The sequence below is a fragment of the Saccopteryx leptura genome, chromosome 4, assembly GCF_036850995.1.
Source record: "Saccopteryx leptura isolate mSacLep1 chromosome 4, mSacLep1_pri_phased_curated, whole genome shotgun sequence".
NCBI lineage: Eukaryota > Metazoa > Chordata > Mammalia > Chiroptera > Emballonuridae > Saccopteryx > Saccopteryx leptura.
In genome coordinates, this window is record NC_089506.1 from 49891633 (window position 1) to 49918130 (window position 26498).

Genomic DNA, 26498 nt, shown 5'->3' on the forward strand with positions numbered 1-26498 from the left:
TTTCCCCTTTGTTTATGGTCTTTTTATAAAATAGAACTTCTTTCCCCACTTAACTTTAATAATAAGTGATTTCCTGTTTTTTCACAGAATTCATAACCATATACATATATATTTTTGCTTTTTGACAATTTTTATTTGTTGTGATAAAGTATACATAACATAAAATTTACTATTTTACCCCCTTTTAAGTGTGAGTTTAGTGGTTAGGAACATTTACAGTGCTGCACGACTGAAACACTATCCATTCCCAGAGCTTCTTCATCATCCCGAACAGGAACCCTTGATCCATTCAGCAGTAACTTCCCCATTCCTCCTTCCCCTTACCACCCCGAGTAACCTCTACTCTTATGTCTGTCTTTGTGAACTTGCCTATTTTAGGAACCTCATTTATGTGAAATCATGCAATATTTGTCTTTCGGTGTCTAGTTTATTCCATGTAGCATAATGTTTTCAAGGTCTACCCATGTTGTAGCATAGTCAGAACTTTATTTCTTTTTGTGGCTGAATAATAGTCTGTTGTATGTATATATCACATTTTGTTATCCATTCATCTGTTGATGGGCATTGAGTTGCTCATGACCATAGTTTTTAAGCTCTGTATGATAATCTCGTATGTAGATATACTGTCACTTTTGACCAGTATTATGAACTATATAAACTTATAAAATAGTATTACTATTATGAGTAACGAATGTGTCTGGCTTTCCCATATGTCAGTTTCCTTAGGCTACATTTATTATGGGATTTTTTTTTTAAATGTGAGCGTAATGTATTTATATGTTTACTTTTCTTTTAAAAGAAGCTTGACTTCTCATCAGCTGAGCCAGAATTGAAGCCATTTGAAGAGAAGTTTGGAAAAAGAATTATTGTCAAGTGCAATGATTTATCTTTCAATTTGCAATGCTGTGTTGCTGAAAATGAAGAAGGACCCACTACAAATGTAATTTTTAAAAAAGATTTTAAAAAAATAAGGTTTTCAGATGTGTCCACTTCAGTGCAGTCTGGGCATGAAATTCTAGCTCCTGGTATCAAGGAGGTACAATGGGGGGTCCGGTTATGGGGGGCTGTTTAGCCTGCAGGAACAGGATGTTTGTAGCAAAGCTAGACATCAAGGCTGTTTCTCTTTAGCAGTAATTTATAGCCACAATCATAAATAAGTCTAGTAATTTCTTCTTTGATAGCAGCATTCTTCTTTTCCCCGAGAGTCTGAGCCATAGTGATGGTCGGAATTGCTTTTGTTTTGTTCAGGTAGAGCCTTTCTTTGTTACTCTATCCCTGTTTGACATAAAGAACAACCGAAAGATTTCTGCCGATTTCCATGTGGACTTGAACCATTTCTCAGTGAGACAGATGCTGGCCACCACGTCCCCGGCCCTGATGAATGGCAGCGGGCAGAGCATACCTGCCCTTCAGGACATCCTTCATGAGGCTGCCATGCAGTATCCAAAGCAGGTGGGGGGCCTGTGCCCAGTAGTCATACTACTAAAACTTATTTTGCACATACTATGTAAATACATAGACTTTGTAATGCATAACTGGGGTGAGGCTGTTGTTAATATTGACTGCTTGTCTGATTAGACAGTAAAAGCAAGCTGAGAGAAGTGGTTGGGTTTCTTATTTCTTTGTTCTAAACTTTCTGCAAGTTGCCTCTCCTACCAAATAGTCTGTTTGAGTAGATGATGAACTATTGATCAGTTAACTAGTTTGGCACTGGGTGCTTCTTATAGTAAATGGTTTCACCATTCTTTGCTGCTTTAGAACCTTTAGTATTTATGGGATTTGTTTAATGTGGCTGTGAATTCTACTTACTGAAGAAAATTATTTGTCCCTAGGGTATATTTTCAATCACATGTCCTCATCCAGATATATTTCTTGTGGCTAGAATTGAAAAAGTTCTTCAGGGGAGCATCACACATGTCGCTGAGCCATACATGAAAAGTTCAGACTCTTCTAAGGTAGGGATGGCTTTTATGCTTTGTGATAATACACCGCAGTTAGAAAAAGGGGGTCTCCATTGAAGTAGAAATGCTTAAGGAAATCAAAGTTAAACTGTATTTATATTTCAAAAGATGTAAACTACTGTACATAGATTTATTCTTACGTTTAACTTTATGTGTCCAATTTTCAGTGAAAAGTAGTCCTGTATGTGAATAAAATACTCCATTTGGCTGGACTATCCTTATATCATGAAATAATTTGCAGAAGTATTATTGGCTTAGTAGGGAACTTTCTGTGAATTACAGAGTTCACATATTGTATCTAAATAGAGCTTTTTTTTTTTATCTTGTTGATGTCTCAGGTTCTAGAATTATATATATTTAGGTCCATTTATACTTAAATATGAGACTGGAGACTAGGAGATGCTCTGGCTCACAGATATGGTCAGTAGGATTAATGGTTCAGGTCTACTTATGTTTTGTCAGATGGGGCAGGGTTATGGCAGCAGAGAGAGTGTGATCTTAGGTAGAGGGAAGAGAAACATACAGGTTATATGTGTGGTGTATGTGCAAAGCACTGTTCATTAACTGGAGGATGGCTAGGTGTGGACATACTATAGAATTATTAAAGTCATCTAGTCCCAGACCACCTTTCACATTCAGAAAATTGAAGTTTGCAAAGGTTTAGTTACCTGCATAGTGTCCCACAGCTAGAGTGGCCGAAGGACACTTGACTGTCACTTTCTAGCACAAGGAGCCACCTGGTCAGAGTAAGCTATTGAGAGCTATCCCTGCCAGTTTTACAGTATTTTCATTTTTAAAAAGTGATCATTTGAAGATTGCCCTAATACATTGACCAGGGACTGGTCAACAGTAGGAGGGGAGACCCCGGAGGCTCTAACAGGAGGTTTGCTGAGCTGACTCAGTTTCCTCTCTTCCTTTTTGTGGCCATCCACACATCCTGAGTGTGTCCACCAAGACTCAGGATGGTCCTCAAAGAATAGATTCTAGGAGTGAGACTCGTACCGTATTTCCCCATGGACAAAACGCTCCCATGTATAAGACACACCTTAATTTTTGGGCCCGAAATTTGAAAAAAATGTATTGCATAAAGTTATTGAACCCAAGTTTTATTCATCATAAAATTCATACAACTCCTCATCCATGCAAAAAAAGTGAGAAATGCAAGTAAAAAAAAAATTACAACCACTGTATAAGCTGCACCCAGTTTTTCAACCCCAAATTTTCCAGAAAAGGGTGTGTCTTATACACGGGGAAATACGGTAAGTGCTGAGCACCTAAGTAGCCTGGGTACTTTGGACAAATCATGTCCCCTTTCTGGGCCCCAGATGTTTCATCTGTAGTGGGAGGATAATGTTGCTACCTGCTCCTACCTTCCTCTCAGGGACAGTGCTGGGATCAAACAGATAATGTACAAGGCGATGCTGATGTGGACTCCACAAATTACTGACCCACATGGGACATCGGAATCGTTAATTACAGCCCCAGTCAAATAAAAGTCTGTTTGCACAGGTGCATCTCTTCGGTGTGCCTTTCTGACTGATAAAAGCAAGTGAAGTTTGGTCTCTGTTTTATTTTTGAAATGAAGTCTGTAAAACTTTTATTTTTGAAATGAAGTCTGTGAAACCATGGATGAGGGCTCTTTCAGCTCTTTCAAGTTTTGATTAGAAATCAGTGAAGGCCCACGCTAAGATCTACTCCCCTGTGTACCTAACATATTTTATTTGCACCAGCTTCGCTACTTCTGTTTGCCACATGCAGGGTTTGAAATATGGCAGCTCGTGTTGGTGCAAAACTCACGTCCTTGTGGGCTAGACGCACTCCACACTCCAGCGTTCCTTAAGCGTCCGCAGGCGTCAGCTCTTTCTTCATCACTTACGGGATGGAGAGCCCAGCCATGTGCGCCTCGTCCCATTAGTCACACCCCCAGAGCAGTAGTTTAAAGCAGAGATTAAGATTCAACCATCTTACATCAGGATATGTCTTGCAGAGATATGACAGAGGGATGATTTTTCTTTCTGTGTATAAAAATTGTTCATATTTTCCAAGATGGTCTAGAACAGTGGTCTGCAAACTCATTAGTCAACAGAGCCAAATATCAACAGTACAATGATGGAAATTTCTTTTGAGAGCCAAATTTTTTAAACTTAAACTATACAGATAGGTACATTCCTTATCAAGGTAGCGCCCGCACGTGGTATTTTGTGGAAGAGCCACACTCAAGGGGCCAAAGAGCCGCATGTGGCTCGCAAGTCACCACAGGTTTGCCGACCAGGGGGCTAGAACATCTTTTGGAGTAAATTTTTATTTTGGAGGACATTTTTTTTTAATTAAATTTAATTTAATTAATTTATTTATTTACAAAGACAGAGAGTGAGTCAGAGAGGAGGGATAGACAGGGACAGACAGACAGACAGGAATGGAGAGAGATGAGAAGCATCAATCATTAGTTTTTCATTGCCCATTGCAACACCTTAGTTGTTCATTGATTGCTTTCTCATATGTGCCTTGACCGCGGGCCTTCAGCAGACCGAGTAACCCCTTGCTGGAGCCAGTGACCTTGGGTTCAAGCTGGTGGGCTTTATGCTCAAACCAGATGAGCCCGCGCTCAAGCTGGCAACCTCGGGGTCTCGAACCTGGGTCGTCTGCATTCCAATCTGATGCTCTATCCACTGTGCCACCACCTGGTCAGGCTATTTTGGAGGACATTTTTATGAAAAGTCTGTGTAGGTGCCTACCATGAGCAGGTTTTTTGAAAAGAAAGAGGAGGCATAACTAAACCCAAAGGGCAAAAGTGACTTTTTCGCTTTGACTTTCATAAACATTGGGTTCCATTCGCGCTCTATGGAAGTCTGAGAGCTCAGTCCTCGTTTACTGCAGGGAATAATAAAACTCATGAACTATGAAGGCCTATGATATGGCATGCTTGTTGCCTGCCTGCAAAAGCAGCATTTTAGGTAAGAAAAGACATAACCTTTTGGAAACAGTCTTCATTCTATATGCATTGAAAAGCACAGCTTGAGAATTCATTAAACGGCATACTCTATGCTGAGTGTAAATCCAGCCATATTCATTACAGTGAAATTTGCTTTTGTATCTGATACTATAGTAAGAGCTTATTTAATGAACATGTGATCATGGCTTTTTAGATGATAATTCTCCTGTCTGTGGGCTGCAGCATCTCATGCCTTTATTCTGATATTTTCAAGGTTGCTCAGAAGGTGCTGAAGAATGCCAAGCAGGCATGCCAGAGACTCGGACAGTACAGGATGCCGTTTGCTTGGGCAGCAAGGTAAGGGGAACCTCTTTTATATCTTTGATATAGATGGAGCTATATGGAGAGAGAGAGATAGATCTCTCAACCTATTCTGTGTTTATTGCCCAGAGACAAAGAGGATTTAAATATGTAAAGTTGAAAAAAAATAAGCCCATATCTGAATAATTCTTTATCAGAGTCACAGAAAGGAAAGATACTGATTGGAGGGTAGGGATGTGGTCCTGGCAGGAGGAGCAGGAATGTGTGCTACAGAGCTGGTGTTCCAGGCTCCAGCCGTGTCTCCAGCCAGCGAGGCCTGCAGGTCCGCTGTATTTGTGCTCTCTGCTTCTTAAGCATTTGACTGTGGTATTGTTTCCTAAGCACGGGCCATTTGCTGGAAATGTTTTCTATGTAAATTAAATTAGTTGTGCTCATCCTCATAAATATCTTCCATGTTTTTAGATAATGAGATTTCTGTTGGCTATAGCCAATGGAATAATAATTTATTTTCACATAGAAACCAGAATTAAGTTGCGGATTTGTTTTGGTCTTTTGGAAACTCAGTTTAGAAGTGTTGTTTTGCTGTTTCAGGACGTTGTTTAAAGATACATCTGGAAACCTTGACAAAAATGCCAGATTCTCTGCTCTTTACAAGCAAGACAGCAATAAGCTCTCCAATGACGACATGCTCAAGTTACTTACAGACTTTCGGAAGTGAGTTTCAAGGCCTTACTTATTTCCACACCTGAAAAGTAGAAGTTGTTTGGTGGGAGGGAGGAAGCAGGAGCCATCTTTTAAATTGCTCCACTCAAGCATCATAGGGTATGCTGGATGAGCATGGAGTTGTGCCTCAAGTCCTTGGGAAAGAAGAGAGGGTTGAAGTTGGAAGAGTAACCTTGGTCATTTGAATTCTGTAAAGGCTGTTTTGGGTGGTTCTGTGAAGGGTGGGTTGGGGGTAGAGATGAAGCTGGAGAAGAGGGAGGCAGTTGAGGAGCCTGTGTAAGAAAGAGGTGGGAAGGGACTCAGCAAAGCTACTGCAAGTGGAAATAGGAAGAACAAAATTAATTAAAGTTATGTCCGAGCATAACTCTAATCTCTGCCTCTGTCTTCACATGGCTGTCATCCTGTGTGTCTGTCTAAGTTACCTTCTTGTAAGAACGTGCCATACTGAATTAGGGCCAACCTTAGTGACCTCATCTTCACTTAATTACATCTGCAAAGACCCTATTTCCAAATAAGGTCACATTCATTGGTACTAGAGTTACGATTTAAACAGAGCTTTTTGGGAACATAACTCAACCATAGCTTTGGTAAAGAGAGGTTGAGCAATGGTGGAAGTCAGTCTAGCTGAGAATCTGCTCTTATCCACTCTTATCATCAGGAGTTCATTTCTGAACTTACAGAAACTGGTTTCTTTTGCTAAGGGATGTGGGGTTTAGAATTTTTCTTGGAGAATTCTGGGAATGAGAAAGAAGTGAGGGTATTAAAAGATAATGAAATAAAAGAATGCAGAACCAGCTGCTGACCGTTCTATGCCATAGGAAACTTTCAGTCTCTTCTTTTTTTTTCTTTTTCTTTTTTAATGAATGGCTGGTTAGCTTTATTTCATTTCATTTTCACCATTTTCTTATTTCTCTCTTCTGGTTTTTCAGAGTTCTAAACAGAATCATAATTAACATTCGTAGAAACCTTTACTTATTGATAATGAGAAAGATGTTGTCATAGGTAATGTGTTGTTATACAGTAATTATTGTCATGTTTTTATTGGAGTTCCAGGAAACTTTTAGCCTTGCTCACAGAATAAAAAGTTGTTTTTTGACAACTTCCATCACCTTTAGTTAAATAGATTACAATTTTTCCTCACTAGACTACCATGCAATTCTCAATAACCATGATGTAGGTCCATATGTACTCAGGAAGGTGGACACACTGTATTGTTAAGGAGGAGAAAGTGTATCCATATGACCTCTTTTTTGAAAAGAAAATATTTTGAACATATTTTTGTATATAAATGAAGAAATGGATAGACAAATAGCTAGTTAGATGGAACTATAGACAGGCATAAGAATAGTTTTATAATCTAGACACCAAAATGTTGTTGTTATCTGAGGAATGGGTTTATGGGTGACTTTTCACAGTCCACTTTATAGCTTTTCATGATTTTACAGGGACACTTTTTATAACTAACATTTACTTTTATATTCAAAACAAGAAGTTTTCCTATGTGTTGGAGGTTGGAAGCCATGTCTTAGAAGTTACTTCCTAGCTGAGAGCTTGAAGCTTCCCCCCACAGTGGTAGCCCTGGGGAAGGATACGGGGTCTTTAATCAGCAAGAGCCTGAGGCCAGGGTGGAAAGAGGACAGACTTTCACTGGTTCAGACCCGGGGTCGGTCCTCCCTCCCCAGCACACACACCAGGCCTTTCTTCACGTGCTCAGGAAGGGTTTTGTGGGAAGAGTGTGCTCCAGATGGCCAGTGAGAGACTCACAAACCCCAAAACAAGGATTTGATCCTGTTGGCAGCAGAAGGTAGGGCCGCACTAGGGAGCAGCTGTCTGCTCGCTGGGAGTCCGGGGAGATGCCACTGTCCACTGCCTGGGAGATGCCAGTGCCCACTGCCTGGAAGATGCCAGTGCCCACTGCCTGGGAGATGCCAGTGTCCACTGCCTGGTTCTTCACAGTAGAGCTGGGGAAGTGGGGGGTAACTGTTCATTTATTCTTTTTTAAACCTTAGCGCTATTCTTTTTCTTTCCTCTTTATTTTCTGACAGAGAATAATCTCGTGTTAGTGGCTTGGGCGCCAGCTTTGATCCAGGGCTATTTATTATTTCTGCTTCCATGAGGGTCTCAAAGTATCATCTCATGAGAGATGAGGAAAATTTTCTCAGGCTGCCCCAGTCTTTAAAAAACAACTGCCAAAGCTCATATAAGCCACTTCCCCCTTTCCCTTCTAATCATTGCCAGGGGATACCATCCAAGAGTTAGTAAGAAAGCAATTCCGTCAGGCAGTGTGGTTGACATACAGGCTTCATGAAGTATTTAAGAGGAGAAAGTTGGCATTTTACATTTATTTGATTTGCTCATGGCAGTATCTTCCTCAGTTCTGCAGTAAATCTGAAGGCATAAAGGAAAGGATAAAAATAGAATATTTACTTTAAAATGTAGACCTTGTTAATGCTGCCACATTGGGTAATGTAGGTGAAGACTCTGGCAGGGCTTCTGCATGAGACTGATGTATATGTGTTTATTTATACCTTTATGTTCTTCGTCTCCTGGTTTGACATGCTTATCTCCATTTCCCTCTAGTTACACTGCCCTCAAGTCGGGCGGGGCTCCTTGCCTTTCTCTAATCCCACGGTGTGATTTCACTTCACTGTGCTTTGCCCTCTGCCTGAATGCTGTCCCCTTCCTACCCCATCAAGCAGCAGCACACAAGTGACAGGCACATACAGCAGACATATTCTCCTTCTTCTTTTGTCTCTCCAGGGCAACCTTACTGATCTTTCAAAGCCCAATCCATAATTCACTTCCACATTGGGAGACTTGGATCAGGTCACTTGGCTTCTCTGATTGAGTCTCCTTTTTAAAGGGGATTGTAACGGCCCTGTCTCCTTGAACTGTGATGAGAATAAAAGAATAGACATATCAGGGTGATTTCTCATACCGGGAATACTAGTCTCATCCCATATTCCTTCTCAATACCTTACACCAGGGGTCCCCAAACTACGGGCCTCATGCGGCCCCCTGAGGCCGTTTATTCAGCCCCCGCTGCACTTCCGGAAGGGGCACCTCTTTCATTGGTGGTCAGTGAGAGGAGCACATTGACCATCTCATTAGCCAAAAGCAGGCCCATAGTTCCCATTGAATTACTGGTCAGTTTGTTGATTTAAATTTACTTGTTCTTTATTTTAAATATTGTATTCCCATTTTGTTTTTTTACTTTAAAATAAGATATGTGCAGTGTACATAGGGATTTGTTCATAATTTTTTTTAATAGTATGGCCCTCCAACGGTCTGAGGGACGGTGAACTGGCCCCCTGTGTAAAAAGTTTGGGGACCCCTGCCTTACACCTCTGCCTTCTGGTCGAGGCGTATACAAACTCTGTGGAGGTAGCTATCATGTCTCAAGTAGTTGACAGTATCTACCAGAGTTTTGGCTTCTTGAAGCCAGAAATCCTTTTGTTTGTACTCTATCCATAGTGCCTCATCTCATGAGCTTTGTATCACATCATAAGCACTTTATAAATGCAGATTGAAATTTCTCACAGACATAAATTTAGTGATTTTGTTTAAACAAAAATACCTCAGATTCCTTTCAGTCATATACATGTTTAAGTGACACTAATGCCTTCAGGAAATATTTCCCTTTACAAAATGCAATTAGAAGATTAGACTCACCAGCCTCTATATAAAATATATAATACATTATACAAAGATTAGACCCAAGCATGCCTGCACTGGATCACATCAGTGAGTTAATGCAGGAAGTAGAGTTGGGGGGACCAGGCTGTGAAAACACAGATACAGGACACCAGAACTGCTGGCACGAGATAACTGCTAGTTTGGGATAGCATTCTCTTTCCCTCTGTGGGAATCGTTGAGTCAGAAGGAAGGTATGGACGGTAGGAAGAGAAAACCTTTCTCTTTCCTGAGATGAGAGAGAGTGAGTTTGGGCCTCGTTTTTAGGTTTACACCCACACAGAAGCAGTTCCCAAATTCCAGACACCCTACATGTGTCTGCATTATACGTTTATTTAATCAATGCAGTTTTAGTATGGGCTTTTCTGCTTAACTATTACAAGTTTCGCATAGAATATGTGCACTTTTTGACTAAAATAAAACTAATCCCAGCCACGAGAGAATTCATTTTGTGTAACACACGTCATCATCATCACTTTGCAAATGCATAAAAAAAAAAAAGAAGTGGAATTTTTGTTATGTGGAGGTTTTGCTATGTAATAAGCCAGATTCAATAAAAACCTTAAACTTGCCTGACCAGGAGGTGGCGCAGTAGATAGAGCGTCAGACTGGGATGCGGAGGACCCAGGTTCGAGACCCCGAGGTCGCCAGCTGGAGTGCGGGCTCATCTGGTTTGAGCAAGTCTCACCAGCTTGAACCCAAGGTCACTGGCTCGAGCAAGGGGTTACTCGGTCTGCTGAAGGCCCGCGGTCAGGGCACATATGGGAGAGCAGTCAATGAACAACTAAGGTGTTGCAATGCGCAACGAAAAACTGATGATTGATGCTTCTCATCTCTCTCCATTCCTGTCTGTCTGTCCCTATCTATCCCTCTCTCTGACTCTGTCTCTGTAAAAAAACACCACCAACAAAAAAAAACCCTTAAACTTCGTAAGTCAAAGCTCTCAGCAGAGGGAGGAACTTAAATAAGAAACAAGTCTAGTTAGACACAGAAGTATATAATACATTATACGAAGAGTTCCAGTGAAGAATGTTTAAAATATTTTACTTGGAAATTCAGTTCTCTCAAAAACTTATACATGGATGATCTCAGAGAGGTTTTTTTACAAAATGATGAACATATTTATGCATAGGTAAAAATAATTAGGATAGGGTGAAATATAATACTCGAGTAGTTAACTTAAAATTATTATTTGTAATAAGAAGAGTATTTCTGATTGAAGGAAGCAGATATAGTTTCATAGGTGTCTGTAAGGTTTTGTGGAATGCAGTGTTTTGTGGTACGTTGCAGTGTTAAATTGTTCAGATGAAGAGGTGGAGCAAAGAACTTAGGTCAAGAAAATTTATACCTGCCTAGAAGCCCATGGGTCTCAGGGCCAACGTCCCTGAAGAGCTTTGTGTAAAGCTGAGAGAAGCTCCAGTCGTATGTCATTGTGGGAGCATTCGGTGCTTGGGAGGCCATCAGCAGCTCCCTGCAAGTGATTGTCGAAGGCACAATTTTCTGCTAGTAGAAGAGTTCATCAACAAATCACAGAATAGGCACAAGGACAAAAAAATATAGGGGTTATGCTGGACTGTACCTGCACATCTGTTGGCTAAAAATCTTTTTTCACGGAAGATAAATGTGTGAAAAATTGTTGACTTGCCTTCGTGCCAGTTATCTCTTAGGATTTCAAGGAGTTACTCATTTAAACTCAGATGTATACAGAAGACAAGTGGGAGTGGGGAGGAACCCTGAGAGAAAGGGATTCTGCTTGTTGGAGCTGGACACAGATGAATATGCCAACTAGGCTGTAGTCATAAGGAAGCAGGAATTCAGAACTGGTAGGGACATCTGGTTCAGATGAACAGAATCCCAAGATATACAGAAAAGTTGCATGTGAGACTGCTTAACAGATAACAGTAATGTCAGCAATCTTATAAATAGGAGTTAAGATCTTTTTAAAAATGTGAATAAAACCAAATGCTGAATCTCTTGGCCATTGAGCTTGACTGTTTCCAGGCAGAGTCTAAAAGCCACTATTAGATGCTTATGTAGAACCATGAGACTGTTCTCTTTTCTAGGAATAAGTCATGTTAGATCAAACTAGCCATCCAATCACATTTCTGCTTGTCTCTTTTTAATTGGGTTACTAAGCTGGTACAATAGGAATGCAAATGTGTAAATACCAAGATGTCCTATAAACAAGTCAGACAAGTGTGGTACACTTGAGTGGACGGTTGTTCAACTGCTGGAGTATCCAGATACCAGGAAGGGTGATGAATGGGCTAGTATCAGTCTGGCTGTGGACATCAATAGGTTTGAGAAGAAACCTGTTCATGACAATATTCTATGCAATATCTTCATCAATGACTTTTTTTTTCCCCCCTGTATTTTTCTGAAGCTGGAAACGGGGAGAGACAGTCAGACAGACTCCTGCATGCGCCCGACCGGGATCCACCCTGCACGCCCACCAGGGGCGACGCTCTGCCCACCAGGGGGCGATGCTCTGCCCCTCCGGGGCGTCGCTCTGCCGTGACCAGAGCCACTCTAGCGCCTGGGGCAGAGGCCAAGGAGCCATCCCCAGCGCCCGGGCCATCCCTGCTCCAATGGAGCCCCGGCTGTGGGAGGAGAAGAGAGAGACAGAGAGGAAGGAGGGGGCGGGGATGGAGAAGCAAATGGGCGCCTCTCCTATGTGCCTTGGCCGGGAATTGAACCCGGGTCCCCCGCATGCCAGGCCGACGCTCTACTGTTGAGCCAACCGGCCAGGGCCATCAATGACTTTTATAAGAGAATACAACATGCTGGTAGAATGTCTTCACAATAAAGCTAATAGCAATATCTAATACACTAGATGTTATAGCCAGGATTTAGGAGGGTTTTGATCAACTAGTAATTGCTTAAATAAAAAAAGATGAAATTTCATTAAGACCGAAAATCAATTCCTTTCCAAAAGACATAGAGACCAATGAAACAGAATTGAAAGCCCAGAAATAAAACCACATATATATTGACAAATCATCTTCTATTAAAGAACCAAAAACACACAATGGAGAAGAGAAAGCCTCTTCAAAAATTGGTGCTGGGAAAATTGGAAAGCTATATGCAATTTGACTACAGTTTGTCCCCCTGCACAAAAATGAATTCCAAATGGATCAAAGGCCTAAATGTAATATCTGAAACTATAAATTACATAGAAGAAAACGTAGGCACTAAACTCATGGATGACCTCGACTGTAAAGAACAATTTATGAATTTGATCCCAAAGGCAAGGAAAGTAAAGGCAAAAATAAATGAATGGGACTATGTCAAGCTAAAGAGCTTCTGCACAGGAAAAGAAAACGACAAGACAGATAGGTAGCTAACTGAACAGGAGATGATATTTGCGAGCAACAGTTCCAATAAGGGGTTAATATCCAAAATACATAAAGAACTCACAAAACTCAGCAACAACCAAGCAAACAATCCAATTAAAAAATGAGGAGAGGACCTGAACAGACACGTCTCCCAAGAGGACATATAAATGACCAACAGATATATATATGAAAAACTGTTCATCTTCACTAGCTATTCTAGAAATGCATATCAAAACTACAATGAGATACCACCTCACACCTGTTAGATTGGCTATTATCAACAAGACAGGTAATAACAAGTGTTGGAGAGGCTGTGGAGAAAAAGGAACCGTCATTCACAGCTCATGGGAATGCAAATTAGTACAACCATATGGAAGACTGTATGGTGGTTCCTCAAAAAATTAAGAATAGAATTACCATATGATCCAACAATCCCTCTACTGAGTATCTACCCCAAAAACTTGAAAGTAGCCTGACCAGGCAGTGGCACAGTGGATAGAGCATCAGGCTGGGATGCGGAGGACCCAGGTTCGAGACCCTGAGGTCACCAGCTTGAGTGCGGGCTCATCTGGTTTGAGCAAAAGCTCACCAGCTTGGACCCAAGGTTGCTGGCTCAGGCAAGGGGTTACTCAGTCTGCTGAAGGCCCACAGTCAAGGTACATATAAAAAAGCAATCAATGAACAACTAAGGTGTTGCAACGAAAAACTAATGATTGATGCTTCTCATCTCTCTCCGTTCCTGACTGTCCCTGTCTATCCCTCTCTCTGACTCTCTTTCTGTCTCTGTAAAAAAAAAAACCCAACAACAAAAAAAAACCCTAAACTCAAAAGTATTGGTACATAAAGATAAATGTACTCCCATGTTTATCACAGCATTATTCACAGTGGCCAAGACATAGAAACAACCCAAGTGTCCCTCGATAGTGGATTGGATAGAGAAGATGTGGCACATATGTATATATAATAGAATACTACTCAGCCATAAGAAATGATGACATATTGCCATTTACAACAACATGGATGGACCTTGATAATGTTATACTGAGTGAAATAAGTAAATCAGAAAAAGCTAAAAACTGTATGATTTTACACATAGGTGGTATATAAAACTGAGACTTATGGACATAGATAAAAGTGAAATGGTTACCAGGGAGAAGGGAATGTGGGGGAGGGTGATGGGAAAGGGGGAAGGAAAAGGGTGTAAAGAGGGACAAATATAGTGACAGAAAATGATTTGACTTTGGGTGATGGGTATGCAACATAATCAACCATTCAAATGCTATAGAAATGTATACCTGAAACTTAAGTACACTAACTGATCAATGTCACCCTGTAAAAATTAATTTTATAAATAAAATTTAAAAATATTTTTTAAATTCCATTCTGAGTTCCAAAAACATAATTGTATAAATATAGCACGGAGAGATGTAGCATGAGAGTAAAGCATGTGGGAAAAAAGCTTTAGGGATTTTAGGTGATTGTAAGTTTCGTGTATGTCACTGGGTGTGGCTACCTAAGAGTAACAGCATTAATAGATGGGTGTGTTGTTCAAATCCAGACAGCATTCCTACCCTCGCCTGGTCAGGCCACAAGGGCCTGATCTGTGCGGTTCTGGGTGCCGTGATGTAAAAAGGGGGCGTTCTAGGAGAGAAATGGCATTGGGAGAAGGTGCACAGGGCTAAGAATGGACGTCTTCAGAAAGCTCTTTATGGATGGCTGACTGGTGTTATATAGGGAAACATGGCAAAGCCACGATGAGTGGAAGTTTCAGAGAGGTGCATTTTACCGTACTATGAGGAAGAACAATCCAAGTGTCAAGAAGGCTGTGTTGATGGTTTCCTTCTCATGAGGAAGGGCTAGAGCAGTAATAGTGCTTGTCAGGCACATTATAGAGGAGATCCCTGTATTGGGTTGAGTCAGACCAAATACAAACATCAAACATTTCACTGAGTACCTACTTCATACCCAGCAGTTTCCTAGACACTAGAGACTGATGTGACTGCTGGTTCTGACTTTTCATGGTTCTAAATGAGCCAAGAATGTCTGATGAGGTTGGAAGGGTTCAGGAAAACTAACATTTTGCTAATGTTCTTATCTAGACTTTTGCTGTCCACCTTGGTAGCCACAAGCCGCAAGCCACGTGGCTATTTAGCACTTGAAATATGTAGAGGAAGTGTAAACTGAAATGAGCTTTAAGCGTAGAATATATTGTATACATCTGGTTTTGAATACTAGTTGGAATGAACTTTTTATACTAATTATGTATTGAAATAATAATTTGAATATATTGGGTTAAATAAATGTATTCTTAAAACTAATTTTACCTTTTTTTAATGTGGCTACTAGGATGTCTAAAACTCCTTTCATGGCTTGCATTATATTTTCTCTTGGAATGCGACTCTAGAATTTAGGTTTAGAATTTAGAACTAACCTGACTTATATTTATAAGTTTGATTTTTTATTTTTCTCTCTCTTTTTTTTTTTGGCAGGCCTGAGAAGATGGCTAAATTCCCCGTGATTCTGGGCAATCTAGACATCACCATTGATAATGTTTCCTCAGAATTTCCAAGTAAGTGTAAGTTCTGTATAATAAACAGACAACATTTCTTTTGTTTGTTGCTTCAATTTGTTTGTTTACAATTTTTCAGATTATGTCAATTCATCGTACATTCCCATAAAGCAGTTTGAAACCTGTGCTAAGACTCCGGTCACGTTTGAGGTGGAGGAATTCGTGCCCTGCATACCGAAGCACACTCATCCTCACACCATCTACAACAACCACCTCTATGTTTACCCTAAGTACTTGAAATACGACAGTCAGAAGTCTTTTGCCAAGGTGGGTATAAAGATGGAGGTTTAATTTTTGTTATCAAACTGAACTGTCTTAGGTTTTGGCTTCTTGTATTCTTTTATAGTTATTTACATATCCTGGCTTTTTTGTTTTTTCTTTAAATATTGCTGCAGGCAAGAAATATTGCTATTTGCATTGAATTCAAGGATTCTGATGAGGAAGACTCTCAGCCTTTGAAGGTTTGTTTATATATATATTCCCATTTTCCCATTTTAATAATGCAGCTGTGTGATATTGCACAACTAAAGGAATTTAGCACATTTTAATTGACAGAAACAATACTTCTAATTGAGTATTTCTGTTTTGTTATGCTCTTTTTTTTTTTTTTCTGAAGTTAGAAGCGGGGAGGCAGTCAGACAGACTCCCGCATGTGCCTGACTGGGATCCACCTGACATGCCCACCAGGGGGCAATGTTCTGTCCACCTGGGGTATTGCTTCGTTACAGCTGGAGCCATTCTAGCGCCTGAGGCAGAGGCCATGGAGCCGTCCTCAGTGCCAGGGCCAACTTTGCTCCAGTGGAGCCTTGGCTGTGGGAGGGGAAGAGAGAGAGAGAGAGGAAGGAGAGAGAAGGGTGGAGAAGCAGATGGACGCTTCTCCTGTGTGCCCTGGCCGGGAATTGAACCCGGAACTTCCACACACCGGGCCTACATCTACCACTGAGCCAACTGGCCAGGACTGTTTTGTTATGCTTTTTAGGGATGAAAGTTTTAGTGCATATTCAACTCAGTAGACATAATGTGCACCTGCTAGGAGCCAGGCATTGTATGGGTGCTAAGAATTATTATATTAGTAGCATTGATAATAGAAATGATAATAATATTATTATTATTAATAATAGATTGACATTTATTAAATGTTTGTTATAGTATGATAACTATAATAGTAGATTATTAATGTTTACTGAGTATCTATTATATTCCAGGCTCTACTCTTAGAGCCTTCTAGGTATTAAACACCTTTAACCCTTTGAGTAGTACAAACATTCATATATGTCCTCATGCCTCCTGACCATCCAGAGTACGATCATACATGTACATTAAAAAAAGGCAAATGTATGTTCTTTTTGTTTCTATAAATTGGTTATCAAACAAACATGATTTTAAGTTAATAAAACTGTAACTGGGACTAATTTTATATTTTGAAAAGAAACTCACTCCCGGAGGTCAATGAGCATGAAAAAAACTCAGTACTCAAATGGTTAATGCTCATAACAGGCTCCTTTGAGTAGGTACTATTATTATCTGCATATTTTAGATGAGTTTAATGCACAGAATTTAAATAAATTGCTTAGAGTCGTACATTGGTGGAACTGATGTTCAAACCCAGGCAGACTGGTTCCAGAGCCCTGATTCTTTTTGAAATGATGTGAAAATGACTTTCCAAAAAGGGAAGGATATGGAGTTGTAAAGAACAAGGTAGTCTATATAGTTTTTACCTTCAAGAAATGTTATAGTTTTGTGGGAAAGACAGTTATGAAAAAAAGGCTCATGGCATAGAAAAGGTACTGAAATTGTTTATTTTACAAAACTGAATAATTAGAACAGAAAACACTGAAGGGACACAGAAGGAGTTAATCATTCCTTGAAGGGTGCATGAGAGTGTGCCTGGGGCACATAGAAGGGAAGGTCATTGGGACAGAGGGGTTGCATAAGCAGATGCTGGAAGTGTGAAAGGTAGCAGTGAGCAGGTCCTGTTCAGAGCTACCAACCACATGGGTGAGTGGGAGGGGAGCTGGAGGGAGGGCTGGGAGGGGCGGGAGGGGGACTTGGGCCCAGGAGTAACAGAGCTTGTGGGTTTGGAGTCTCAGACAGAAGAAATCCATCAAAGATGGTGAAGTGTATGCCATAGGATTGTTCTTTGCTACACATCCGAGTTTAATTTCTTACTTTATTAATTGGATGCTAGTATTTCCCTTTGCTAACTCTTTATTTTAGTGCATTTACGGCAGACCTGGTGGGCCAGTGTTCACAAGAAGCGCCTTTGCTGCAGTTTTACACCATCACCAAAACCCAGAATTTTATGATGAGGTAAGTAAGGTTTTCAAGGGAAAACCCAGTTTTACAGAAAACCCCAAGTTTTTTCTTAGTATAAAATTCAAGAGAAGCTGCACACTATACTGAAATCACAGTGATAGAAATAAATGTTGAATTATTTATTTTACATACTTTTAATAATAATAAAAACAATGTATTCACTGTAAAAAATAAAAGCTTAGAAAATGCAGATAATATAGACAAAAAGTTAAAACCCCTCCTCCATCACTGCCACAGTGAATAATTCTGACATAGTTTCTTTCAGATTCATACTTAGGTAGTTAGGCTTGTTGGACATTTCTTATTGTTTTGTTTTCTTATGTAAAAATAGGTGTAGTTCATTAAAACTACTACCTGTATATGAATTCTACCTGTGAATGTGCCACCCTGGTTTTTACATCATGCTTTGGCTGTTAAGTTAATATTGTGGTTATTCTTGTGTTTTCCAATTCCTTTTAGAGTTGAAATATCACCTCTCCTATTGTTGGTCAGTAATGTCTTAGTCTGTTTGTGCTGCTATAACAAAAACCTACCACAGGCTGAGTGTTTATAAGCCGCAGATATGTTTTGCTTACACTTCTGGAGGTTGCAAGTCTGAGAGCAGAGTGCCAGCATGGTCAGGCGAGGGCCGTCTCCCAGGCCGCACACTCTCAGTTGTGTTTTCACCTGGTGGAAGGCTAGCTCCGTAGGATCTGACATTAATCCCATGTGTGAGCATTCCACCTTCATGACCTACTCATCTCCAAGGGCCCCTGTTAATACCATCACCTTGGGGGGTTAGAATTTTAGCATGTGAATTGGAGAGTGGGGGAGACACAAACATTCAGACCATCACAGTGTAACATTATATTAAGAGTCACACAATTTACAGTCTGAGATTCCTTAGCACTATTTACAGTCTGAGATTTCTCTGACTGCAGATGTTACTATCAGTTTGGAGACCCAATGCACACTTACGCCTTGAGTGACACATTGTGTGGCTTCTTTCACCAAGAAATGTTGTTGTTTTGGAATATTAAAAAAATTATTTTGTCTTCCTTGCAGATTAAAATAGAGTTGCCCACCCAGCTACATGAAAAGCACCACTTGTTGTTCACATTTTTCCATGTCAGCTGCGATAATTCAAGTAAAGGAAGCACGAAGAAGAAGGATGTTGTTGAAACACAAGGTTTAAAATTTCATCATTCCTTTGATTATTTGTAACTTACACATGAGGTTCTTAGATTTTATTTTGATCTGAATTTGCATCCTTTTACAAAGGAGTTTTTAGATGACGTTTGTGAAGGCAGCATGTCTGGCTTGTGTGTATAAATTTCTGTGAAAAATAATTTTAGGTTTCTAATCCCAAAACAGTCAAAATACATTGCAGAGAGTGTTCTGCAGAGACTACAGTCAGGGTCTTTTCTATTTCTTAATCTTGATTGACATTGAGTGTTCTTAAAGATCAGGCTATTTAGTAACAATTGGCTTTTGTGATAAGTTTTTGTACACTCACAGTGAATTTTTTGTTCTTTGTGTCCACAGTTGGATATTCCTGGCTTCCTCTCCTGAAAGATGGACGAGTGGTGACTAACGAGCAGCATGTTCCCGTCTCCGCTAACCTCCCATCTGGCTACCTTGGCTACCAGGAGCTGGGGATGGGCAGGGTATAGAACTTTAAGATTGGCTTATCCCAGTTCCTTCCGAAAACATGGAAGATCAACCAAAGCAGTCATAGCACACACACACAGAGCATGTAGTATTTTTGCCAGTCACACCATTTTGGTTTTAGCTGTTAGTTTTCGAGTAAACTTAGACCGTTGGAAGACAGTGCTGTTAACAGTATCGCAGTCTAGAATTTCAGTTTGGGCATTTTCGTGTACGCCCAGAAGTGGCAGTGCCTCTGCAGGGACATGGAGACTTGGAGTTACTGAATGAGGCAAAAAAATGTGTAGATACTGGGTGAAGCGGAAAATCTCTGCAAACTAGCCATGCTCAAATAAAGGTGCATTCTTAGGGTCCTGTAAATGATTAGGAATTATCTTCCAACTTAATATAAGAAGTCTAGTAAGCAAATATCTCATCCACATAGTAGCCTGTTCTGAGACCTTTCTGATTCATTAAAGCCGGAATTGTTTCAGATTTCTCCAGTTGGTTTTGCATTCTTTTTAACTAACATAGGTAAAAAGACTTTGGTTTTATAGCATGCTTAGATACGGTTTGATTCATTTCATTTTAAATGGCTTTTAATGTTTCTCTACATTTTAAATAGTGCCAAATGTGGGCCTATGTTGTTATGGATACATCATTAAAATATTCCAAACTAAGGTTAAATCATATGACATTCGGTTATAATTCCTAATCTGAACATGAGAAGAATGGACATTTCGGAAATTAAAATAAGCACAAACAGATGTTGACCCTTTGACTCTGCCAGGAGTACTTACTGTCCTATTTGCTTTATCTGGTCCCTTGTGTCATCACATTCAAAATCCTGAACTCAAGTTTGGTTAAGTCATTGGTGAAATACGATCTTTTTCCTCTCAAATGGACAGTAATTCTTATGGCTGCAACTAAACCTAAAAGATAACTGAGAAAATCCAGTAAGAAGAGCATTGTACTTGGGGAAAGAAAGTGGCAGAAATCAGTATTTCTTGCATTTCTTCTGTGAGCAGGCACAGGCATGACTGCCAGGTCTCCCAAACTGCTGGGGTCTTCCCCACCTCATCGGTACCCTCATTCACAATGGTGATGGAAGCCAAGAGCACTAATCTGTTGGGATGTTTTTTCCCTCCGTGTTTTTCAGCATTGTGGTCCAGAAATTAAGTGGGTAGATGGAAGCAAGCCACTGCTGAAAGTTTCAACTCACCTGGTTTCCACGGTGTATACTCAGGTACACGCTGTTCCACTGAAATGAGCAGTGACTGCTCTGTAAGTGAATTTGTATGATTCACTTTTGTTGAGTTTGGCAACACAAAAGTCTAATTGATATGTGAGATGGATATAAACCCTCTTTTGAAGAGAGAGAAAGCACATATAAGGTGCTCATGTACTGAAATGAATAGTACAAGTAACATTTCTTAACAGTTTTCCTCTTTTGTTGGAGGATCTTTTGAAACCTTTTTTAAAATTTATTTTTATCTCTTTGATGTTTTCATTTTTATATGATCAGCTTCATAGTCTAAGAATAAAACATACGTGCTCCTATTTCCACAGTAGGTATGCTAATAAGCTTTCTGTTTTCTTTTTTTCCCCAGGATCAGCATTTGCATAATTTTTTCCAGTACTGTCAGAAAACTGAATCTGGAGCCCAAGCCTTAGGGAATGAACTTGTGAAATACCTTAAGGTATGACATGGCTTTCTTTTTGGAGGGGGTTGAGTTTTCTATTTGGTGGTGAATGTTATAAGGATGCTTTTAGCTAGATACTCTCACACCAATAACTTCTACATGGTTTTACATAATATCAAGATGGGGACTGAAAAATAGTGCTCTTCTCTGCCTGACCAGGTGGTGGCACAGTGGATAGAGCATTGACCTGGGATGCTGAGGACCCAGGGTCAAAACTCCAAGGTCACCAGCTTGATGATGGGCTCACCAGCTAGAGTGTGGGGTCGCCGGCTTGAGCCTGGGATCATAGACATGACCCCATGGTCACTGGCTTGAGCAAAGGGTCAGTGGCTCAGCTGGAGCCGTCCCCCCTCATCTCCTCCCCCCCATCACCATCAAGGCACATAAGAGAAAGCGATTAATGAACAGCTAAAGTGCTGCAGCTACGAGTGGATGCTTCTCATCTCCCTCCCTTCCTGTCTGTCCGTCTGTCTCTCACGTGCACATGCTAAAAAAAAATAGTCTTCTTTCCACCTTCATCCTAGTCCCATGTATACTTTTCTCATGCTGGACCTAAAACATACTGCTCCCTGCATAGAAAACCACTCACTTACAGAGGCCTTGCATGTGGAGTGCTCACTGGGCCCACAGCAAAGTAACAGGCACATAAGCAGCAGTGACTTCAGTCTCACCATTAAAGAACTTCTAGTTCATTGTAGGAAATAAGCTTCATGAATGCATGCTAGGTGGGTTAAAATAATATGTCACCAACCCAGCTGTGTGCAGGGCATGGGAGGCTCCTGGAGTCTTTGTACAATGGGAACAAGGTGGTTTGGTCTAAGGGACTGTCATCTGCAATGTGATTCTCGGGGAACATTTGTTAAAAGGCGAGCAGCTGAAAGGACATAAGAAACATGGAAATGGAATAAAAGTTTGTTTGATTTCAGCAAGGAAAATGGCATGGGGATCCTGAGATTACTGCTGTGCCAAATCCCCTTTCAGCTACCTCATGGAGAGCCGTGGGACTTGAAGAAGAGCCGTTATATTAGTTTCCTATTGCTCCTCTAAGAAATTGCCACAAACTTGGTGGCTTTAAACAACACAACTTATTATCTTACACTTCAGTAGGTCCGAAGTCTGACATGAGAAAGCAGAGATGTTAAGTTTCATCCAAAAATAACTAGGGTGAATGTGTTTTCTTACACTTTTCAGCTTATAAAGGCTCACTGCCTTCATTCCTTGGCTTGTGGCCACTTCGTCCATCTCAAAGCCAACAGAGTTGCACCTCTGACCATTCCTTAGACGTCCCCCAACTCTCCTCTTTTGCCTCCCTCTTCCACTTTTAAAGACCCCTGTGATTACACCAGGCCCACCTGAGTAAATCCAGGAGCATTTCCCAATCTTAAGGCTGCAGGTTAGCATCCTCAATTCCCCTTTGCGTGTGACATTCGTAGATTCTGGGAATGAAGACATGGGTGTTTTTGTCCCTTGTTGATGGACTCCTTCCATCCTTCTTTGAGACTGAGAGGAAATTGCCTAGGGTAGGTTTACTTTGAAGAAGATAACTCGAACTTCGGTATCCCATGTCTTCAGAGTCTGCACGCCATAGAGGGCCATGTGATGATCGCCTTCTTGCCCACCATCCTAAACCAGCTGTTCCGCGTCCTCACCAGAGCAGCTCATGAGGAAGTTGCTGTCAACGTGACACGGTGAGAGGGGTGATACTCTTCTTCTCTTTCAGTCTGTCCACATCTGGAGCACAGTCATACATATCTGGGGTGCTAGTATGTGTAAAACATTATATTTAAGAAATTTCTTTTGATCCCATTTGTAGAGATCCCATCTAATTTCTTGTTTCCTGTGGTACCAATAGCATCATCATTATTCTACTACTATGATAATAATGAAATGTTTCCATTTCCACATTACTATTCATTGCTTTATTCATTCCTATGGTGTGTAGGGTCATTATTCATGTGGTTGCCCAGTGCCATGAGGAAGAATTAGAGAGCCACTTGAGGTCATATGTTAAGGTATGTAAAATAAACTGTCCCGGTCATTTAAGTCTGTGGCTCTCCAATTTTCCTTCTGAGAACTTATTTTTTTAAAAAAGTCTAGTTATTTTTGGATGAAACTTAACATCTCTGCTTTCTCTTCTATATCAAACAGCCTGTGCTTGCACCTTGACGAGGGAAGGTCCAGAGAGGGGCAGTCATTCACTTACTTACTTAATATCATTTTGTCAACTATAATTCTTCTTTTAATGGGTTTTGTAAATAATGTGACCCAAATGATGTGGAAGTTTAAAGAAGACTTTTTAAACTCTTAGCTAGGCCTCTCATATAGCTTGTTGTCTTCATTTTTTTTTTTTTTTTCCTGTCTAAAATTCCCAGGGAAACCGTTTCTCCCAAGATAGGAAGATTAGCTCTGGCCACCATCTAAATAGATGACTATAGGGGTCAGCAAAAGATCTTGTTGGAATAAATATCAACAGGTTATTCATCTATGTATAATATACAGTAAACATAGTGGCAGTCACTGTTCTAAACAGTTATACACGTGCCATTTAGTCTTTGATACTCTATGAATTATAGCTGTGTGTTCATTTAAAAAATGAAGTTCAGGTTGTTCAGGGTATCAGTAACCCAGTGTCATGTGGCGCATTTTGGTGAAGTCCTTAGGGGGTGGGGTGGGCTGGAGGACCACTGGCCTGAGTCAGGTGATTCACCTATTTTGATTGGTTCCCCAAAGGCATCCTGAGCTCCCTCTTTCTGTCACGTGACAACAAGCCTTCCCACCTTCCGTTTCCACACCTTCCTCTCCCACCCATGCAATTGTACCTCAGTCCCTGATCTTCATCCTTTGGAGACTCTTCAGCTTTCTGCTCAATTTGGAGAACCAGTGCATTAAAACATCTTTCCTTTTTCTTCAAAGTATGCTTATAAGGCCGAGCCATATATTGCCTCCGAATACAAGACAGTGCATGAAGAACTGGCCAAATCCATGACCACCATTCTCAAGCCTTCTGCTGATTTCCTCACCAGCAACAAACTACTTAAGGTATACTGGGAGGGCCAGTGTGACTGCAGTATTGAAATCCACTAAGGAAAGTTCAGACTCCTCAGCTTGATCAGTTCACCCTTTCTGTGCACTCTTGGAGACCATCACCACCTCCTAAAAAGCACTAACAGAGTTAGTTCTTCAGTACCAACTTTACTGCTTATACTGTTGCTTCTTTTGAAGCTGCAAATATCAAGTTTCATGAGCTCTTGGGTATTAGTAAGCCATTATATTTAAATCATTGGAGGACCGGGCATTAGAGATGATACGGGCAGGTGTCACCTGACAAGACTCAGCCAGGAGGAAAAATTGCACATCTGATCGAGCAGTGCCTCTTGTGTGGGTTTTCCCGTGCTGTTTCCGAGTGGACAGTCACTTACTGCTGGACGTGTGAAAGCAGGACACCACCTGCCATGCGCCTTTGGTCTGATAATAATTTGCCAAGAGGTCCAGCCGTGCGTTTTGGTCACATCTGTTTTATGTCAGTAACTTCGTCCCCCTAAGAGAGTAAATATCTCTTTTTAATTGGTTGTTTCTCTTACTGGAATCCTTTTTTTTCTTTCTTTCAGTATTCATGGTTTTTCTTTGATGTTTTGATAAAATCCATGGCCCAGCATTTGATAGAGAACTCCAAAGTTAAGGTATGTCACTTCATATATGGGCTTGTGAGTCAGTTCTTAGGGAAAACTATCTTTCATTATGTTTGTAGCTAACATTTATTACTGGTTTCTGTGTGCCACTGATAATACTGTTTCTAAGTGCTTTCCATTAATAAAGCATTTAAGCTTTATCGTAGCCCTCAGGGGAGTATTAGCCTTACCCCTCATTTTATAGACAAAGACACTGAGGCCAGAATGCTTACATTACTTGCCCAAGACTGTTGTGCTACTAGTGAATGGAGAGAGCCAGGTTTGGAGACCATTCTGGCTCTAAAGCCCACATTTCTCAAAGCAGTGTGTCATTAAATCCAAAGAAAAATGTGTCTTTTCCTTTGCCTAGATGAGAAACCGTCAAGTTTGTTGAAATGGGAATAGTGGTTTAAGCATTCATTTAAAATGCATTTACCTGCTGTTTCCTAAGTGTCTTGAACATCTTACACGTTTCTCAGGGACTTAGAAGAGTGTCTGATGCTACCTCATGTCCTCTGTAACCAATGAATGGACTCTGAGACCACTTAGTCTCCCTGCCCCGCCCTCCTCTCCAAGGTGCCTGGGTGTGTGCTCGGGTGACTTACTGGGTCCCCAGGCTCATCTCTGGCTGTTGCTGGCTGTTTGAGAGTAGATTATATTTTTTGTAAAATCCCAAGGCAGTAAACACAGGTGGCTGTGTTGCAGGGCTCCTTCTGAAATGCAAGGTGTTTTGTTTTTTTTTTTCTTTCTTTTTTATTTATTTATTTATTTATTTTTAATGGGGTGACATCAGTAAATCAAGATACATATATTCAAAGATAACATGTCCAGGTTATCTTGTCGTTCAATTATGTTGCATACCCATCACCCAGTCAGATTGTCCTCTGTCACCTTCTATCTAGTTCTCTTTGTGCCCCTCCCCCTCCCCCTTCCCTCTCCCTCTCCCCCCTCCCCCCATAACCACCACAATCTTATCAATGTCTCTTGGTCTCACTTTTATGTCCCATCTACGTATGGAATAATGCAGTTCCTGGTTTTTTCTGATTTACTTATTTCACTCCGTATAATGTTGTCAAGATCCCACCATTTTGCTATAAATGATCCGATGTCATCATTTCTTATGGCTGAGTAGTATTCCATAGTGTATATGTGCCACATCTTCTTTATCCAGTCATCTATTGACGGGCTTTTTGGTTGTTTCCATGTCTTGGCCACTGTGAACAATGCTGAAATGAACATGGGGCTGCATGTGTCTTTACGAGTCAATGTTTCTGAGTTTTTGGGGTATATACCTAGTAGAGGGATTGCTGGGTCATAAGGTAGTTCTATTTGCAGTTTTTTGAGGAACCACCATACTTTCTTCCATAATGGTTGTACTACTTTACATTCCCACCAACAGTGGATGAGGGTTCCTTTTTCTCCACAACCTCTCCAACATTTGCTATTACCTGTCTTGTTAATAATAGCTAATCTAACAGGTGTGAGGTGGTATCTCATTGCAGTTTTGATTTGCATTTCTCTAATAACTAAAGAAGATGAGCATATTTTCATATATCTGTTGGCCATTTGTATTTCTTCCTGGGAGAAGTGTCTGTTCATATCCTCTTCCCATTATTTTATTGGATTGTTTGTTTGTTGTTGAGTTTTATGA

At 40.6% G+C, this 26498-nt stretch overlaps 1 protein-coding gene across 30 annotated transcripts in view; it reads left to right on the plus strand.

Moving 5' to 3' along the window:
• DOCK9 (dedicator of cytokinesis 9) overlaps window positions 1–26498 on the plus strand; it is a 342320-nt gene that overhangs the window by 216010 nt on the left and 99812 nt on the right. For 29 of the 30 annotated variants that reach the window (XM_066380623.1, XM_066380629.1, XM_066380647.1 and 26 more), the window contains exons 11-27: window positions 800–940; window positions 1249–1452; window positions 1833–1955; window positions 5168–5250; window positions 5806–5928; window positions 15455–15534; window positions 15614–15801; window positions 15930–15995; window positions 17752–17844; window positions 18895–19018; window positions 19375–19496; window positions 20636–20722; window positions 21087–21176; window positions 22752–22867; window positions 23122–23191; window positions 24093–24218; window positions 24788–24859. In XM_066380623.1, coding sequence (XP_066236720.1) covers window positions 800–940; window positions 1249–1452; window positions 1833–1955; window positions 5168–5250; window positions 5806–5928; window positions 15455–15534; window positions 15614–15801; window positions 15930–15995; window positions 17752–17844; window positions 18895–19018; window positions 19375–19496; window positions 20636–20722; window positions 21087–21176; window positions 22752–22867; window positions 23122–23191; window positions 24093–24218; window positions 24788–24859 — 1908 coding nt within the window. The remainder of the gene's footprint in view (window positions 1–799; window positions 941–1248; window positions 1453–1832; window positions 1956–5167; window positions 5251–5805; window positions 5929–15454; window positions 15535–15613; window positions 15802–15929; window positions 15996–17751; window positions 17845–18894; window positions 19019–19374; window positions 19497–20635; window positions 20723–21086; window positions 21177–22751; window positions 22868–23121; window positions 23192–24092; window positions 24219–24787; window positions 24860–26498) is intronic. The other variant, XM_066380622.1, reaches the window with a different exon arrangement.